This window comes from Tachysurus fulvidraco, chromosome 17 (assembly GCF_022655615.1).
Source record: "Tachysurus fulvidraco isolate hzauxx_2018 chromosome 17, HZAU_PFXX_2.0, whole genome shotgun sequence".
NCBI lineage: Eukaryota > Metazoa > Chordata > Actinopteri > Siluriformes > Bagridae > Tachysurus > Tachysurus fulvidraco.
In genome coordinates this window covers 13,326,475-13,345,708 of record NC_062534.1, presented here as the reverse complement: position 1 = coordinate 13,345,708, position 19,234 = coordinate 13,326,475, and the positions used below count along the sequence as shown (strand labels likewise).

The 19,234-nt window shown below is 38.0% G+C and overlaps 1 protein-coding gene across 2 annotated transcripts in view; it reads right to left on the bottom strand.

The window, feature by feature from the left end:
* Positions 1-17: 17 nt before the first annotated feature.
* Positions 18-19,234, bottom strand: part of arhgef6 (Rac/Cdc42 guanine nucleotide exchange factor (GEF) 6) — a 33,076-nt gene continuing 13,859 nt past the window's right edge. The window contains exons 8-22 of one of the 2 annotated variants that reach the window (XM_027135127.2): positions 18,389-18,484; positions 16,130-16,252; positions 12,404-12,542; positions 12,258-12,317; positions 10,945-11,091; positions 8,215-8,301; positions 8,019-8,100; positions 7,743-7,858; positions 7,366-7,551; positions 6,833-6,853; positions 3,983-4,076; positions 3,738-3,824; positions 3,541-3,640; positions 2,797-2,851; positions 18-2,704 (exon numbers count right to left, since the gene is read on the bottom strand). In XM_027135127.2, the coding sequence (XP_026990928.1) occupies positions 2,582-2,704; positions 2,797-2,851; positions 3,541-3,640; positions 3,738-3,824; positions 3,983-4,076; positions 6,833-6,853; positions 7,366-7,551; positions 7,743-7,858; positions 8,019-8,100; positions 8,215-8,301; positions 10,945-11,091; positions 12,258-12,317; positions 12,404-12,542; positions 16,130-16,252; positions 18,389-18,484 (1,516 nt within the window). In that variant the 3' untranslated portion in view covers positions 18-2,581. The remainder of the gene's footprint in view (positions 2,705-2,796; positions 2,852-3,540; positions 3,641-3,737; positions 3,825-3,982; positions 4,077-6,832; positions 6,854-7,365; positions 7,552-7,742; positions 7,859-8,018; positions 8,101-8,214; positions 8,302-10,944; positions 11,092-12,257; positions 12,318-12,403; positions 12,543-16,129; positions 16,253-18,388; positions 18,485-19,234) is intronic. The other variant, XM_027135129.2, reaches the window with a different exon arrangement.

Genomic DNA, 19,234 nt, shown 5'->3' with positions numbered 1-19,234 from the left:
CAAAGTGACATTGTGTGTCAATGGGAATTAGATTGCTAGCAACTACAGAAATTTTTAAATAATACTTACTGCTATGCAAAACACACATAAGCACAGCTTAAACAAATTACTGAGTAGTACCAGTAATTAAAAAAAATAAAATAAAATAAATGTGATCACAGCACTGTAGAAACAGCATGGTGTATGTTAAAGGAGTAAATCCTGTCGACTAGCTGGATAACACACCTCAGTGCAAATTGAGGCTCCTCTCGGTCAATGCATAACAGTTAACGGTAAACCAGTCTTCAGTCTTATTGCATTGAATACTAGTTGGTTATTATTATTATTTTTTATTATTATTTTTTTTGCAGGACAGCGCTAACACGTCATTCCTTGTTGTATGGCTTCAAATGTACTATTCCACTGCTTCTTAAAGTTAAATATATACCTATTTATAATAATATTGCCCACAGTGTCTAGTTTTGCATCAAACAACAGTTTCAAGGTAATGGCATAGAGGAATGACAAATTAAAGGAAAAAAGGCAGCTCTTTGCTATGACGTCAATGCCTTCGGGAAAAGGCACAGAAAAGCTCACTAAAAAGTTTGAAACCCGATGTAAATCATACGCTGTGGCCTTGCAGCTCTAACCGAAGACCTGTATATGATTTAGGAGTGAGAACGGAGGGAACGTCTTTTCCATCTTGTGGCTTGTTAAGAACCAACACCTTATTAATACACGGCTGTTTTATTTCCCCTTTAATTCGTTTGCCATCGTTTTGTATTATAAGTATTTCATTTCATTATTCATGTGCCTGATTACTTTACAGGAAAGATCAGACAACGCAGCAGAGCATACAACGTGTATCCAACAGGGTACCAGTTAAGTATTCGGACATGTTACAAAACATAGATCGTACAGCTATTAACGTCCTTTGACTTACGCCTTTACATCTAAATTTGGTGATTCATTCACATTCACAGTGCCCCAACATCCTGTGGTGCAACAGCCTTTAATATAGATGGCTTACTAAAAGCGTTAATGCTGTAACAGCTATAAATACACTGTGAATTTCTCGGCAAATTCAGCATGTCATAACTGCGGCAAAAGTGGCAAGAATCTACAAAAAACTGACTGTATTTAAACACAAAAAAGGGGTGAGTAACAGCTACAGTAACAGTGTTTTTATAAAAACTCATTTCCTATTAAAAACAATGATCGTCACTAATAATAAGTCTTCCAACAGACTCAGACCAGGTTGTTAAATGAGGTGTACGGTTATACTGTAGGAGTGCTTAAAAAGGCCCTAGTACCATGTTTTCAATCCAGGACGACTGCATTCAAAAATAAATAGATTTTTTTGTTCATCCACAGAATATGGAGGTAATCAATTATTGTATTATTGAATATAAAAGCTTACAGGATTATTATTATTTTTTGGCTATACTAGCTATTATATACTGTTTTAAAGTATATATGATATACATACATTATAAATTATATCTTAATAGTATTGAAATTGTATTTTATTACTAGGAATAGCTGCATGGTTCGCTACGAACAGCTCTGAACAAGCATAACAACGACGGAAATATAAACACAGATTATCTGGCGTCAAGAATGGATATAGAAATACTGTACAGTATATCAGAGATTGTAACAGACACGGTTCATGGAAATATTTTTGATGGCCAGTGATCACACACCAGCTACCTTGCAAACTTTTCTAAAAGCTTAAAAAAAAAAAAAAAAAAAACCTAAAGCAAACAGTCAAATCTTTTCAAGATGACCATCGTGGCATCTCATGTCATTGATGTGCAACATATTCTATAGTCCATGTTAACAAGCACAAAATTCTTCCTCTATCAAACCAGATAAACCTACAGAATCAGAAATACTGATTTGCCGGTGTACCAGAAAGGTAGTTTCATATATAAAGACACAGGGACTTTGAGCTTTCATGCTTGGTGAGCACAAACACGCACGTATTGTTTCTGGTTGAAGACTGAATCTTATTTTCCACACATTTCCCCACTGAGTCTGAACACTGAATCTTTTCCTTTTTCCAAATGCACGGAAACAATGGCTTCATCCGAGCATCTGCTGTATAGCTACACTGAATGATAATATTCATAGCAGTTATATACTGTACGTAGTTCTACCACCGTTCGATGGTTTTATGGACAGGTACAGAAAGTCTGTTATAATAAGTCACATGGCCAAAAATAACAGGTACAGACTTTCACAACTATGATGTAGTTCTGCTGCATGAGTGTTTAACACATTTTTGTTGCCCTGTTTGTAGAAACTGAACTCATGCTGCAGGAACCTCTTCTGAAACCCACTGAAGACATCGGTAAAACACACATGATCTCATAGCAAGAAATCCACAAAGTTATTCTTAAAAACCAAAAAAAAAAAAAAAAAGAAAGAAAGAAAAGAAAAAAAGTTTACAAGGCAGGAAGGCTCTAAATGCAACATTTGGTGTGAACCCAAAACTAGCAACTCATCCACCCACTCTCTCTCTCTCTCACACACTCATACACACTCACGCACTCACTCACTCAGACATGCAGAAAGGGGAGAACATCTCGAATGTTACTCAGTGGCTTCCATCTTCCCACACATAGTCATTCTTCTGTTTAGCCAGCTTCCTGACCAGGCGCTCAAGCTCTTTGCGGGATTTCTGCTCTTCTTCCAGACACTGTTTCATCCACCTGTTCTCCTAAATTCAAAAATCATGTCTCATCAGACCTCAAACATGCAACATTTGGAGACAATAAACATAGCAGGATAAGCAAAAAATAAAAATTGTACCTTCTTTAACTCATGGACCTCGTCTTTTAACGCGTAAACAGCATCGACAAGGCTTCTGGAGGAGAAGGAATAAATAGTGAGACTAATGTTGATCCGTTGAAGCTCTTCAACCTCAATTGCCGTCATGACCGCATTCTGTCTCACCAAACATTGCTTCAATAAAACCAATTGCCAAATATGATAAATAGGTATGATCACCCCTGAACAGAACAGAAGACCTGAGTGAGATAATACTGAAATTTTCTTTTACAAATTCCATAAAAATGTAGATAATTTAGATTTTTCTTCAACAATGCTGTTCAACTGCTCAGAATGTTTCACAGATTCATGGTTCTGATAATAATGCTGCCTATAAGGGGTCCACAAAGTTATACTCGGGGTCGCTACACAGCGGATCGTTTACTGCATATTTAGATTTTCCGTGGAATCTATACAAGCTGCCCTTCCTTGAGCAACCCTCCCATTTTACCTAGGATTGGGAACGGCACTGAGAGTGGCTGGGTTTGGTCCCTGCCCAGGAATCGAACCCATGGCCTGAGGGATCCTCCACGGACCCATCTATATCATGTAACAAACTGCCGCTTGTTTAATACTTATTTAATAATTATTTAATTATAATTATAATTATTATATAAGTAATTACTTAATTACTTTAAAAATATGATGACTCGGCTGACTGAACAATAACGCAATGTACTTTAATCGTCATTACAACGTTTTCATTTAGGAGCTTGTTTAACATACTTCTCCTCAGTGACTGTTTGTCCGTTGCTTTTCATCTCTTCAACAATTATCTTCTCCTCCTCTGGTAGCAGGACTTGAGGGACACCATCTTTGCGTACAGCTAGGGACGCATGAACACAGTGAGTCAATGTCACAGCAGGAGTATCTTTTTCTTTTTTTTAAAAAAAAAAAATGCTAATATTATAGCTGATAAGTACCTGTTGCGGCCTGGTGCAGGCTGGCTCCAGTACAATAGGCTTCAATCACCTTCAAAATTTGGGCATCTTCTTCCAAAGCTGCAGTACCTGTTAATTTCAGCACCACAACCCACATCTGAGACTTTCAGAGCGCAACAGAAACTCATGTCCTAATTATTACCACAAAGTGAGACTCTTTCTCCACATCTCTGGTTTTGTTTCTTGATTAACTAAAGCAGTATTCACCAGCATCCCATTTAACCTACTTTTTCTGAGCAAATAATCATCATCTGATGGTTTTCTTTCTGTCTTTCTCTTGTTCAGGAACTTCTTGATGGGTTTAGGGCTTTTGCTGGAATCCTGGAGAGACAAGGTGGTTGTGAGGACACAAAAGAATCAAGCAAAACACCAAGAACAACACAAATGGTACAACAAAGGATGAATTGGGAGGTGTGTGTGTGTTTGTGGGTGTGTGTGGGCGGATGGGTGGGGGGTTGCTATTAAGAACAAAAAAATCATGCTAAAACCAATGCTTTTGGCCTTTAATACATTCAATTCAGTTAGTAAAAATAAATAAAGAAATAAGACACACATCATGTAAAAAAGAAATAGACTGCAATACTAACTCAAGACCTCATCCATTTGACATTGTTTTAAAAAAAAGTTTCTGACTTTATTGGCACTACATAAGCATGTGGACACGTATAATAGTGCAAACTCTAGTAGACTAGCTTAGATAGTGGTACTGTTAAATTAGTAATAAGTCATCATAATAAACAACAATTTACATTTACTTCTCATTTACATTTATGCCATTTGGCAGACATCTAGATCCAGGGCAACTTACATTTGATCTCGTTTTATACATTGAGCAAGTGAGGGTTAAGGGCCTTGCTCAAGGGGTGGCAGATTGGTGGACCTGGGATTTGAACTTACAAGCTTCTGATCAGCAGTCCAACACATTACGCACTATGCTACCAGATTCTACATTCTTATTTATTAACATAACAAAACTTGTGACCAAGGTGTGCAACAGACTTTGAATCAACTGAAACTGCTAACGAAGGTAACTTGAGACAGGTTTATTAACATTAACACACTACAATGAGTGCAGACAAATCTGGGAACAATGCTATAACAGGGATACTGTGAGAAAATGAATGCCTTCCTCAACTGACCAATTAGAATCATGTATTGCACTGGATTCTCTTTCTGAGGAACCTGAATCGGGCCCCAGGCTTGCATCAAATGATCAATAATCATTGATATTTTAAAACTATTTGACATGATTTCCTCACATATAAATCTACACTATATGGGCAACAGTATGTGGACACCTGACCATCAAAACTCACAATCATATGCGTGTGTCTTCCCTAATCTTTTGTGCACAGTTTGAATCACACAATTGTATAGAATGTATTTGTATGCTTCAATGTTACAATTTCTTTTTACTGGTACTAAAAGCCCAATACCTGATGCCACTTGACAATGTCATAACCTTCATCAGCACATGATCTCAAATTGGACCAATCCCCCTAACCTCACTCTAAAACCTAGTGAAAAGTCCAGAAGAGTGATGACCATAACAGCAAAGAAGAACTAACTCAATAATAGGATGTTCAACAAGAACATATGGTTATGACTGGGCAGGTGTTTTCAAACATTGTGCAACATACAGTAGTGCCATAAAAGGCTGCGACAGCAATCAAAGTCCAGTAAAGCAGCCTTTTTTCCCTATGACTTTCTCCTAAGCTGTCGGCGTGAAGGCTATTGTGCGCTTTCTCCAAGACACGTGACGCCAGCAGAAGGAATCATTTTGAATTGCTCATCGTACCTCATCATGGGGTGGCGTAACTTACTTGGATAAAAATGCTATCCAACCCTTTTGTATTATCTCACAGACATCCACAAGTGGCTACTGTTGCTGTGACTATGAATATGGCAGAGAGTATACCATCTCTCTTATCCAGAGGGCACGGCCAATAATTCCCCACTTGGACCTTTGACGGGATTCAGTCTTCTGATCTCTGGATGACTGAGTCAATGCTTTTCTGTCTCAGTACTCAGTAGCCCGGAACCAGGTTTTTTAAACATTACAGGTGGACAGACAGTGCAGAATATGCGGCTCACGCTACAAGCAAGGGACAGTTAGTTTGTTGCTACTCGAGACAAACTGGTTGAAAGCGATGTTTCCACCAATGTGCCTTGTCTTTAATAATGAAATGTAGAGATGCTCTAAAGCAGTTATTAATTGCAATTTATGATTGATTTAATGAATTTTTATTTACATTAAAGCACACTAGTGTGTTATTACGGACATGACACGGTTTACAAAAAATACATTTAACAGATAACAATAGATAATCTTAATTTGATATTTGGATGAAAGCATGGCTTGTACCAGTTTTTGTTCAAAGTAAAAATAAATAAATAAATAAATGAAGTGCAAAAAGTACATTATAAAGAACTTAGCAGAAATTTAATAATTGAATATTACCACATTAAATAAACGCAAATGACAAAAACATAACGAAAGCTAAAGCAAGCACAGACTCAGCGCTCTCATTCAACAATACACTACAGGATATGCAATAGTGCTTGCTTTCAATTTCTGGGAGCCACATCACTCACTCACTCACTCACTCACTCACTCACAATACCCATTTTGATTAATCATCTCTTACCCTTTTAACTCATTTGTTTGTTACAAAACTAAAACTATCCCTGAAGAAAAAACACACAATTTCCTGTTTGTTCCTTCAAGGTAAAAGGGCTTGGAAGCAAAATCATGACATTTTCAAGAATGCTGAAAGAAATAGCAGTTTACGGTATCTTGCACACAGGACACTGATCAGTGAAAGGATGCGGGAGGACACAAGACAAACGAACAAACAGGAAACGAGTGGTTTATAGGAACGAGAGAGAGAAAGAGAGAGAGAGAGAGAGAGAGAGAGAGAGAGAGAGAGAGAGAGAGAGAGAGAGAGAGAGAGAGAAGGTATAGAAAGTAAAAGGAAAAAAAAAACAAAAAAAACAATGAAGCATGACTAAATTGTGCTGCAACACCAGAGCTAGCCAGGCAAACAAGACACATAAATTGACTGGTCTACTCTTACCTTCATGATATAAGACATCCTCTAAAGAAGCAGGAAATGAAGAGAAGAAAGTGTATGAGAAAAAAATGGAAGAGTCCAATGAAACAAGATGAAGAGCACAGTGAGAGATGAACTTTTCTACTGGGCTCTCAACCTGACAGATGCTTACACATTCTAAATCAAAAGTAACAAGGCCAGACTTTAGGCTCTGTCAAGTACTGTAACCAGGCCTTGTGATAACGAGTCAGCTTTAACAAATTTCAAACAACTCTGAGAAATCTGTCCTGCTCAGCACAGTCGACCACACCTGAAACTTGTGGTAAGTACTCTGGTAAAGTTAAGGTAGTGGTTGTTTGCTGACAGTCTCCACAAGATACTGATATTACAGTAAAAACGCTCAGCTCTGTATCTGAAGGGGTAAGGGGCTGTTTAGGCTTCCTCTAAGGACCACTCAGCTGAGTCACATATGTGCATTTTGCTCCCACACAACCACTATTCTTCTGACTCACTGTTTTCCAAACACTGTTAAATGTGGGCATATTAAAGCCTCTCACCTCTTTGTAGCCCAGGGCAGCGGATGGTTTAAGTGGGGGAGCAGGTCTCAGACAGCTCAGAGACCACGGCTTTGTTATTTTAGGTGGCTCCAGAGCGCAGCGGGTGCTCGTGGATGTGTTGAAGCTTTGCGTGTGGCTCAGGTGAGACGGTGTGCCCACCACGCTCATGGTCTTGCCTTCTACATTCTGCCAGGTAGAATCAACACAAGCAAACATGCTTAACAAAAAAAAAAAAAAAACATTTTTCAATCCAAGAGTAAAGCAGAAAAGACAAAAGCTCCCTTTGTTAAGTGACTGTAAGAAATATGGTCTCTTGCAGAAGCTTATACAATCTTATTTGTGATGCTCCTACTGTTTAAAACCGTGAAGGTTCATACCTTCAGTATGGTTCCTACTGGGCTTCCACCTTTGGTAAAAGCATGCAGGTGCTCCAGCCATTCCTGCAGCTCCTGGGAGCTACTGCAGAAAACGGTCATGCGCTCGATGGAACCTCCTGCAACACAACCACAGCATTTATTATTACCCATTATGTCAACTACAAAGCAGCTTTTCATATTGAAACACACTGAGATGTTTTGTACATCCAGAACACATTCATAATTGCCAGAAACTGCAACAGAACACAAACACATTCATATAGATCTGAAACATACCTCCAATCTCAAATCCATAATGACCAGTCTCCGCATCCTCCACATGTTTGGTCACCGTAGCTCCTGAAAGCTGCAGTCGTCCCTGAGAGAAAAAGACCTCAGACGTTTAATGAATATTAAGATCTGGTTTTCATCCAAACTAGAATTGTGAGTTTGTTCTAACTTAAAATGTGTACACTGAAAATCGTAAACGTACCTGATAGATAAAGCCACTCATACGTGGGCTGGCAGACAACATGATTAGCACATTAGAAAACAGCATGAAGTAGCGTTCCTCTTTGTCCTGAGAAAACAGACACATGTACGCTCAAATAAATAAAATAGAAAAACAGTAATATGTTCCCGTAATGTGTAATAGAAATCCAAACATGGGCAAGTGAAGCAGTCTGTTTAAATCATACAGTTGCGAGAATATGCATAAACCACAAAAATAAATAAATTAATAATTAAATTCTGTCTTCTGTGACTAGACTTAGAGAGAAAACAGAAGAATTATATTTTATATTTAAAACGTTGCATAAAGAAAATGCATCTTCCTCCTCTTTTATGCTCAGCCTCTGAAAAACACAATTTTAGCCCCCTATACAGCTTGAGCTTGAGTTTCCATGCTTTGTATAGTGTGGTGGCTGTGTATGCTGATCATATCACATTATCAAAAATAATACAGAGGCTTAATATAGGAGCCGTTGTCCCTCAGTATGTTTTTCTTTCCAATATATGTGGGAAGCAACTAGAAGTGTATAGAATGTTATACATTTTAAATAGCTAAGCTTTTATAGCTTGCTGTGATATCATGAGCCTATAAAACAAAAAAACTCCAATCACTGTGAATTATCTTCCGTTAGGAAATAGTTTATTCATACAATGTCTGGTTCATTCTATGCTTTTCAAGAAAATAATGAATGTTAAAGTGGATTTAACCAAAACATGATCCAAATCTATTCACCCACTGTAGCAACACTTTTCTTCTTATTTAGTCATTCTTTCTGTTTGGCACTCAAAATAGATCATTCTGTGGTTTCCATTTGTATCTGAGATCAGAATAAAAATGCCTCCTTGTTATTAACTGATTGAATATACACAACAAGTTTGTAACCAAGCCTGGGACAAAGTACTGTAATTGGGGTTCATTTTTAACCCATTCCTCTAGCCAAATCTTCTTCAAATCCCTGGTATATACAGTATGATGGTCCAAAAATCCTAAATGTTAAATTCATTTTTCTATGGATTTTTAATCAGGAGATATGCCAAGCAAGGGCTTCTTGAATTATTCAGGCTATATGTTTGAGGTCATTGTCTTTTTTAAAAGTCCATCTTCTCCCCAGATTCTGATTCTTGGCAATGAGATTCAATTCCCCTCTCAATGTCCCAGAATATTTACTCCATTCATGTTTTCTACAATGATGTGTAATGTCCCAGTATCATTACAGCAAAGGAGCTTTATGACATGACTCCCACCACTGTACTTCATTGTGGGAATGATGTTCTTGGGAACATATGCAAAACTGTTTTGTTTTCTGCAAAAATAATGAGCCAATGAGTTGTTTTCTGTTTTGTCTGAGTACATTATTCGAATAACCTCCAATATTTTTGCTTACATGAAAAAAGCTGAGCTGAAACAAAAGGTGTTCTTAGTGGTTTAACTCGTCAGGATATAAATGTCAGGAAATGAAATCTGATCCAATACAAAACTGGGCCTGTCATTCCTATACTTTTGGAGGGCACTGTACAAGTGGATCATGGCTTCTTTTTTTGCATTTTAAAACTGCTGGTATTCTAAGTATACAAAGGCAAAGTATGTAGTGTGGGAATTCACACTGGCTTATCTGTATGTCACAACGATTTGCAAACTGAAATAACTACACTGCATAACTGAGAATAATAAACATGTGGCTTTGTGATTTCTGACACCTTAACACCTTTCAAGAGCCCTTGATGACCTAAATAGAGTTCTCTAGAACACAAAACACCTATTCCTCAACAAGTGAAAGACAATCAGGCATCACAGTGACGTTACTGAGAACAACATGCCCTATCTAAAGGGACAAAAAGACAAGACTCATCTTGTCTGCTAAAAGACCTACAGCAGAAATATCCAGCATGTACACTGGCAACAATCTCTTGCGAAATCATGTGCAGATGTATTACTGTCTGATGCTAACTTTTTGGGCACAATTCTACAATACAGTTTATCACCAAATGAATACCACAGCCATTGTGAAGCATGGTGATGGGAGCATCATGCTATGGGGCTGCTTTTCTGCAGCTGCCACTGGGGTTGGAACCTACAGGTCTCTGTTAGACAGCTGAAGATGAAGAATACTGTAGAAATCCATGTGCAAAGGGGTACAGAATGGCTAAAGACAAAGATACATGTTTTGTGACTTAATGGACCAGTCATATTGAACACCTGTAGAATGGCAAGAAGAGAACTGTGCACAGGAGAGTCCTTTGAAAATCAATTTGAAAGGATGTGTGCAATAAAAAATTGCAAAATCGAGATGTGCTACAGTATGATGGCAGCCATTAAAGACTACTACAGACAATCATAATACAACAGCACACAAAGCCATTCTAGACAACTGGGCTATTTTTCAATAGTGCAAGTGACCATAATAAACTGAATAAATGAAGTTTTTTGAAGTAACACATAAATTTCTCTTTTTAGGTTGTCTGAAGGCATCTGTGATGTTATACTGATTTAATTTAATGTTTTTTGTTACCTTTTTAACATAATTACTGCTAGTGAGTATAAAGTGTGGCCATTCGTTGAAAACAAAGGCTTTTTGAGTATTTTATCATGTTGACAAAAACGATGTATATGTGTAACCACATGAATGAGGAAAAATGAGCATGTGTTTTTGTACTTTTTGACACTTAGACAACTCCCTAGGGGAAGGCTGAACCACCCTTCCTTCTTCCTCACCTCACTAGAGCCGCTCTGCACATGCACCTGAGACATGTAGGCCACTTGGCCTAGAGACTTGATGCTGTCACCTTCCCAGCCACGCACAGGCTCGGACAGTATCTGCACCTCCAGGTCCTTTCGTTTGCGCAGTTCTTGGCACTGCATCTAAGGAAAACAGAGTCACTCAGTTAGAGTACATGGGTTGACAAAAAAAATACAAACCGTTAGAAACAAAAGTGTACAATTTATCTAGTGTATAAATGTGCCAACAAATAATAACAGTAGCCTGCGTAGTCAATATAGGATTTAAGATTTCAAATGAAATGACAGTAAAAGAAAAAGTCCAAAGCATGACATCATCAAGGGAAATAATTTGCCTAAAATCATTTTTCAGTCATGACAGAACCATGACGTGACATAGGCAGAAAACAGGTATGGAATAAGGTAAAACGGTCACTAGGTGCTGTTCCTTTGTGGTGGTGATAAAAAAGGAGTTTAAAAAAGACATAGCTGTTTTACATTTCAGATGAAGCTTTTGAATGTAGTTACTTTCTGTGTATTGATGTGGGGGTAGACCTGGTCTAAAGACAGCATGCAAAATGGCAAGGGAATCTACTGAGAATAAAAGGGAAATTCCCTGAAGAGACAGGAAAATGTAACACAGAAAAAAGGTGTTCCACAGTGTACACTTACAAAAATCAAACAACGCTTAGGTTTAACATAACCCCAAAAGAGGATTCTCAACCAAGTAGGAATGACTCACGGAGTTTAACATCTTATGGGATAAGTAAAAAAAAAAATCTACTAAAAAATGCTTAGACCTCTTTAGTGAACACCTACATCTGGAACATAAACTCCCACTCCACTGAGGCTGGTTTTGGTAACCAACACTGGTCTCAATTGTACCATGAACCAGTAGTCAATTTGCTAAAAGCATACATAATGCAAATAAATAATAAAAAAAATCTTACAATTTAGTAATGAAACAAAATCTCAAGGGTTCTTTTAAAATGGACATAGAAATATCACACCAGATTTACACTAAAGTGGAATAAAAGGTGGCAGTTCATTTTGGTATTTTTATCACACACCCTGGCAAAACCCACACAATCCTCTGTGATGCAATTTTTTCATTTGATATAATTATTAATTGTACATAACTGTAAAATCTTTTTCTACCGTAGTTTACCTCAATTTACGTATATTTCCTTGGTTACTGTTGTTCATACAATGTACATAAAGTACACATTTACAAAAACATGTACATAACATCCATCTATCTATCCATCCATCCATCCATCTATCAGCTCAATAAGGGAGTAGTTACATACCACAAGATTTTTAAAAGCAATATTTGCTTTCAGGATGTCACTGTAATCTGGATGGGCTTCCTAAAAGAAGGGGGAAAAAACAGCTTTACTTAGGAGAAGCACATCTAAATGGAAACCTTTTCAGTGTTTGAGGGTTTGGTATTTACCTCTATATGTCTTTCCAGCTCCTGCAGTAGGGTGGGATACTTTTCCAGCCTCATGAAGGGTTTGCTCAAGCTAGTGGTTAGAGTCAGGATGCCTGGAGCACTGGCTCCCTGACTCTCCATGAACTTATCCAGCTCTTCACTACAAAAAACAAACAAAACAAAAACAAAAAAAAACACAAAACCCTGAAAATATATACAATGCTCAATATATCTCTATGTTCATTACACAAAGCTCTATTACAAGTTCACAGGTATTATGAAATCATTTAGAATAGTGTGTCCAAAGCAAGTGGTCAGAAACATTAAGCAGCTGCTATCAGAACTGGTATAGATTGTGAATTGTGTAACTGACTACACAAAGCCCCTAGGGAGAGCTCTACATGGACTGGAACAGTTTTAAAAAAAAAAAAGTATTCCCAAGTCTCCCCAGCCTTGTAATCAGAGTCAAAGTGGATCGAGAAACACGAAATGAAACAAAAACTGAAAATATGCAAACAGAAATATCCATGAATAAAAATTTTGAATGTAAATGTACGCAGACTCGACAGGCGACAGGATCTGAAGAGAAACATCAAGTGACGTTTACAAAGCTAAAACGGTGTACTGATCCATGCAAAGACCATAAAGACAGGCCATCATCAATGAAGAGAAACAAAAAAGGATAAAATGTTGTGTACAGGATTTCATTCAACCTTTCAAAACTCAAGTCAAGTTTTTCGTGAAAGAAAAAAAATACAATAGTCTGTATTGTAAGCCTAAAGAAAACAGGTCTCAAACCAACCTAACAATTTCATTTTATTAAAATTAGAAATAATATTGTACAGATTTTTCTACACTGTATACACTTACTTATATGCCATAATATATATTCTACTACAAATGTTCACCTGCGTAGGCCATAATAGGAAATGGGGCAGATTCTTTTTCATGAAATACCAACCAGGCTCTGTCAGTGTATCTGAAGCAATACAGATTTGATTCAATGAAATTTCCTGTGAAGCATGTCTATTTCTAGAAGTGGCTTATGGCAAACGGTCTACACATGACCTTTACATACACCTTACAAACTCAAAAATGCTGAAAGAAAGCAATTTGTTTTGGTTAAGGTGAAAGACTGCTTTTCGACTAAACCAACCAAAGTAAGATGATTCATCACAACATAACGCTTTCACTAAGTGTATGTGCTGTGGAAAACGCTGCAAAGATGCTGCAGCGTGAGATGCAATTTTAAGCACACGCTCAATTTCTCCATCAGCAACAACCACATCTATAGATATCCTGTTGGGCTAGCGCCAACTTCCTGTGTTGCCTTGACAGTTTGCTGATAGGGTTTACTTTGGCAAGAAACATGCATGAAGAGTGTTACCCTCACTGAAAGTGTTCACTTTGCATTTTTATGCAACAAGAAAAACTAGGTGAAAAGTATTTACCTCTGACGAGTACAAGACAAAAGCACACGAGCACCTCCAGGTGGAGAATTGTTGCCATTCTACAAATTTACCTGCAGTACACTAGAGATGGAGTGATTTTAAAAGAAATATAATTTCTTTTAAAATCTTATTTCAAAAATTACATCAAAATGATGTGTAGCATAAGATTGGCAGTTAACTATATATATATATATATAGAGAGAGAGAGAATATTGGTAAGTATAAACTATTTGTCTGATTAGTTAGTTTGATTGTGCTCACTTTGTCTGCTTTTAGGACTTGTGGGAAATTCTGATGATGTTTTGGGTCATATTTATGCAGAAATATAGAAATTTATAAAGGGTTCACAAACTTTCCTCATTCCTAGTGTCAAGCCACTCCTATACTCCAGACAACATCAGAAGCATCTTACTGGGCTGAGGAGACGAAGAACTGAAGCATCACTCAGTGGTCCAGGGTAAAAAGGTAAATGTTTCATTTGGATATCAGGATCCCAGAGTTTGTAGAAAGAGGAGAAGCACAGAGGTCCAGAGTGAAGTGTGCACAGTCAGTGATGATTTGGGGTGCAACGTCATCTGCTGATGTTGGTCCACTGTGTTCTATTAAGCCCAAAGTCAATGCAGCCATCTACCAAGAGATTTTAGAACACTTCATGCTTCCATCTTATGACAAGCTTTATGGAGATGCTGATTCCAGCAGGCCCTTGCCCACAGTGGCAAAACTACTTGGAACTGGTTTGCTGACCGTGGTATTATTGTGCTTGACTAGCTGGCCAACTCACCTGACCTGAACCCTACAGAGAATCTATTTTGTATTGTCAAGAGGAAGATAAGAGACACCAGACCCCACAAGCCAGATGAGCTGAAAGTCGCTATCAAAGCAATCTGGACTTCCATCATCTGATCATCTCCATGCCACAATGCACTGATTTGTGCAAAAGGAGCCCCAACCAAACAGTAAGTGCATAAATGAACATACTTTACTCAGACTTTTGAATTTTCAGTATTATAAAACATCTCTTTGATAATTTTATGAAATATTCTAATATTTTGATATACTGGGTGTTTGTTTGTCATGAGCTGTGAGCCATAATGATTTCAATTAAAAGATAAAGGCTTGAAATATTTCAGTTCATGTGTAATAAATATAAAATATATGAAAGTTTTACTATTTGTTCGAAAGTTTTACTATTTCCTCGCTATTCTAATTTTTGGAGATGTACCTGTACACTGAGACTTGAGTATATGAAATAAAAATGAATGTTTTCATTTATTAATGTATTAAAGTATAATGTATTCCAATTACAATATATTCAGATGTGGCATTTACATTGTAAGAGTATGATTCCAAAATGTACGAGTTTACCCCACACACACACACACACACACACACACACACACACACACACACACACACACACACACACACACACACACACACACACACACACACACACACACAGACTAGTTCCACCACAAATCTTGTATAAGTGTATGAATCAAAAGAAGTCTCTCAGAATTACATCAACACGTCCCAGGAATTCATATCCGAGTGAAAGATAAATGGATCAAATAGTGCGCATGCCTGGTCCTGAAACTCACCTTGTGGAATATGAGCAGGCTTTCTGCATCTAAAAGACACTCTTAGACTTTTTAATTAATGTTAAGCATTGGACTGTTGACAGAAATTCTGCTACTGCTGTTAGACTTTCTTAAATATGACTCGGGCAAATTTCTTAAAAATACAGAAACAATGCACTGAAAGTCAGATAAAAAATAATATGATTAACGAGGGGCAAATCTCAAAGGGAAAATTACATTTTGCAGCAATTTGATCGTGTCAGGTGGGCTTCAGGTCATGCATGCACACTCTGTGTGAACGAGTTATCTTTCTATTAATGCCTGTGATTGTGTTGGCATCATGTACTCATAGACAAGACTTGCATGTGTGTGTGTTTGTGTGTGTGTTTGTAAACTAAACAGTCATAAATTCTGTTTTTACTCTTTCAAACAAAGCTAAATCAAACCTTCACAAAAACAGGATTACATTCTGTTTACTTTTTTAAGAATAATACATATGGTTTAGCTTTACGCATGCGTTTTCATTTCATATCAATACCAATAAAATTATTTCAGACATTCCTTATGATAGAAATCCTTCATATTAGTATACCCTAAACCCATTCTGCAGGAAATGATCAAGATTGGTGAAGTTAAATCACCAGTCATTTTCTCTTCTTAAACATTTCCAGTGTATCCCTGTGACCAAATGACTAGTCCATGTGGCTAGGACTAACCTGTGGTCAGTGAGTACAGCCACTGCGGATGGATGGCTGGAGCAATAAGACAGGTACAGCATTCGGATCTGGCACATCATGTTCATGTAACAGCCACCGAGGCGCTGCTGGCCTTCAGGCATCCTGAGACAGACGCACATTGGAGAAAGAGGATTAGATTTTAGTATCTGTGTACAGGTTTTCAATTTTCGCTGCTGCTTAGCACCATTCAGATTTCCGAACTGTTTGCTCTCTCCAACACCCACTTATCTAAGATGTCTTGGCACTTTACTCCTGACAAGGTGCCAGAGCTGGTATCTAATACATGTCTCATACAGTGGAAAACTAATGCTGGTTCTCTGTATGCAAGATGAGATTCTGGTATTAAATAATGATATCCTGGTACAGAGGAAAAGGTTCTCCTTCTGTCAGTCAAGCTGTCATACTTTTATATGTGCCATTAAAAATATATAAACAGTGCAGGATATTAAGACTTCTGTTTCCATATTTCAGTCACATATTTAACAAGAGTGGACAGATAGATATACAAATAGACAGTACAGACAGACAGACACAAACTAAAAGGCTTGCATCCCAAAATCTCTCATCCCAACAGCGACTCCATTGTAGTGTATCACTAGCCTACGCAACCCCTATAATGGTCAGGGATAAGGACAAAACAATGAAAAGAAAAAAACCTGAGGTAAAGAAAATGTAAAAACAGGCAAAAAAAACAAACAAAAAAAATAGCAAATTCTTTGAAACGTCTCAGACTAGACAAAGTCATTTCTACAGAAAACTACACAAGAGAATGCAACACTTTGATTTGCAGGAAAGAGAGAAATGTGTGCGAAACAGTTTCTAATAACCTGCTTGCATGCTGTGGGTAACACATCACTGTACTAATCCCAATCATCTAGTTTCATATTCATTTTGTAAATGTAGATAATGTACTGTACATCAAATGAAATGATTTTTCTGTGCTGCATTTAATAATCAAACGTCTTTTCGTCCAAGTTTGATTTGCCTTTTGCCTCATTTGAAATGCAAATATTGTGGCTTTCAAGTGAATATTAAGCTTCTGAAAATATTTTTTTTAAAAATCGCAAACTTCTGTATGCAAACTAGGCTGAATGTGAAGTGTCTACAACTCCCACATGCTTTCAGAAGATGGCGAGAAAAAGGAAACTTTTTATATTGTACACAAAAAGCTGGCTTTCAACAGTGATTTTAAACAGACTGTAGGTTGTAGAAACTCAGCATATATATTTTAAATCACTTTCTAGCTAGGAACGCTAGGCTAATATTAGTTGCTGCCGATCTTTAGCTGGCTAACAGCCAAAGTAAACTGCTTAATGAGAATTTCGGTAGAACATGAAATGTTAATGCTTAGTTTTAATGCCACATCTCTTTGTATCACATTATTAATGTGAGTATGACAGATGATTATGACAAAGGTTTGACCAATCTGAAGGTGTCTGCTACTTGCTAGCTTACTCACATTTAGCCTATCATACATTAAATCTGTATTTTGAGTTTAGGGTTATGTTGTTAAAGGCAAATCTTACACACAGCAAGTTAAACTTGTCAAATGTTAATTCATAGTATATATGTGTGTGTGTGTGTGTGTGTGTATTTTACTATATTGAATGACCCACTTCTTTAAAACAGTTGTGTACTAGTCAGTTGCTTGTTATTGTATTATTGTATTGTCCTGCATTGCGCTGGTTGCACACATGCACTTTATGTAGTAGCTTGTAGATCAGTACTGGAAGAAAGTGGCAGCCATATGGTTAAGATGGTTAAGGTGTTGGATTACCAATTAGAATGCTGTGATCTCAATATCCCAGGCCCAACAAGCCGCCACCTCTGGGCCCTTGAGCAAGGCCCTTAGCCTTCAGTTGTATAAAATGTGGCTCTGTATAAGGGCATCTGCCAAATGCTTTAAATGTAAATGTTGATCTATGTAGTGTAGTTAGTTCTGTGTTTTATAGCCTCATGATCCTGGAGAAATGTAGATTTATTTGATTATATACTGTACCATCTCTGTATGGTTGAAATGACCAATAAAAGCTTCTTGACATGACTTATGACATGATTTACATTCTTCTAGAGACATTGCGTCCTCTATCCACCGAGACCATTATTGCCTGATCACATTAAATATAGATAATATCCTAATTTTAATCAATACAGACAGCTGTTCCAACCGTACATACAATGTGGACTGAGAACGGCAGTACATCATTATCAACAATTAACGTTTATGTCGAAACTCACTTGCTGCATTCCTCTAAAGCCGCACAGAGTCCCTGCTGGAAAGTGAGAATTTCCTCCAAGTTCCCACATAAACTGCTGCTATCAGCACTGGAAACCCTGAAGAATGAACAGACACACAGAAATGCACACAGTTACACACACACGGACAGACGGACACACACGGACAGACACACACACACAGACAGACACACACACACAGACAGACACACACACACAGACAGACACACACACACAGACAGACACACACACACAGACAGACACACACACAGACAGACACACACACAGACAGACACACACACACACAGACAGACACACACACACACAGACAGACACACACACACAGACAGACACACACACACACAGACAGACACACACACACAGACAGACACACACACACAGACAGACACACACACACAGACAGATGGACAGACACACAGACAGATGGACAGACACACAGACAGATGGACAGACACACACACACACACACACACACACACACACACACGGACAGACACACACACACGGACAGACGCAGACAGACAGACACAGACAGACAGACAGACAGACAGACAGACACAGACAGACACACACACACACACACGGACAGACACACACGGACAGACACACACACACGGACAGACACACACGGACAGACACACACACGGACAGACACACACACACGCGGACAGACGCACACACACGGACAGACAGACAGACAGACACAGACAGACAGACAGACACAGACAGACAGACAGACACAGACAGACAGACAGACAGACAGACACAGACAGACAGACACAGACAGACAGACAGACAGACAGACACAGACAGACAGACAGACAGACA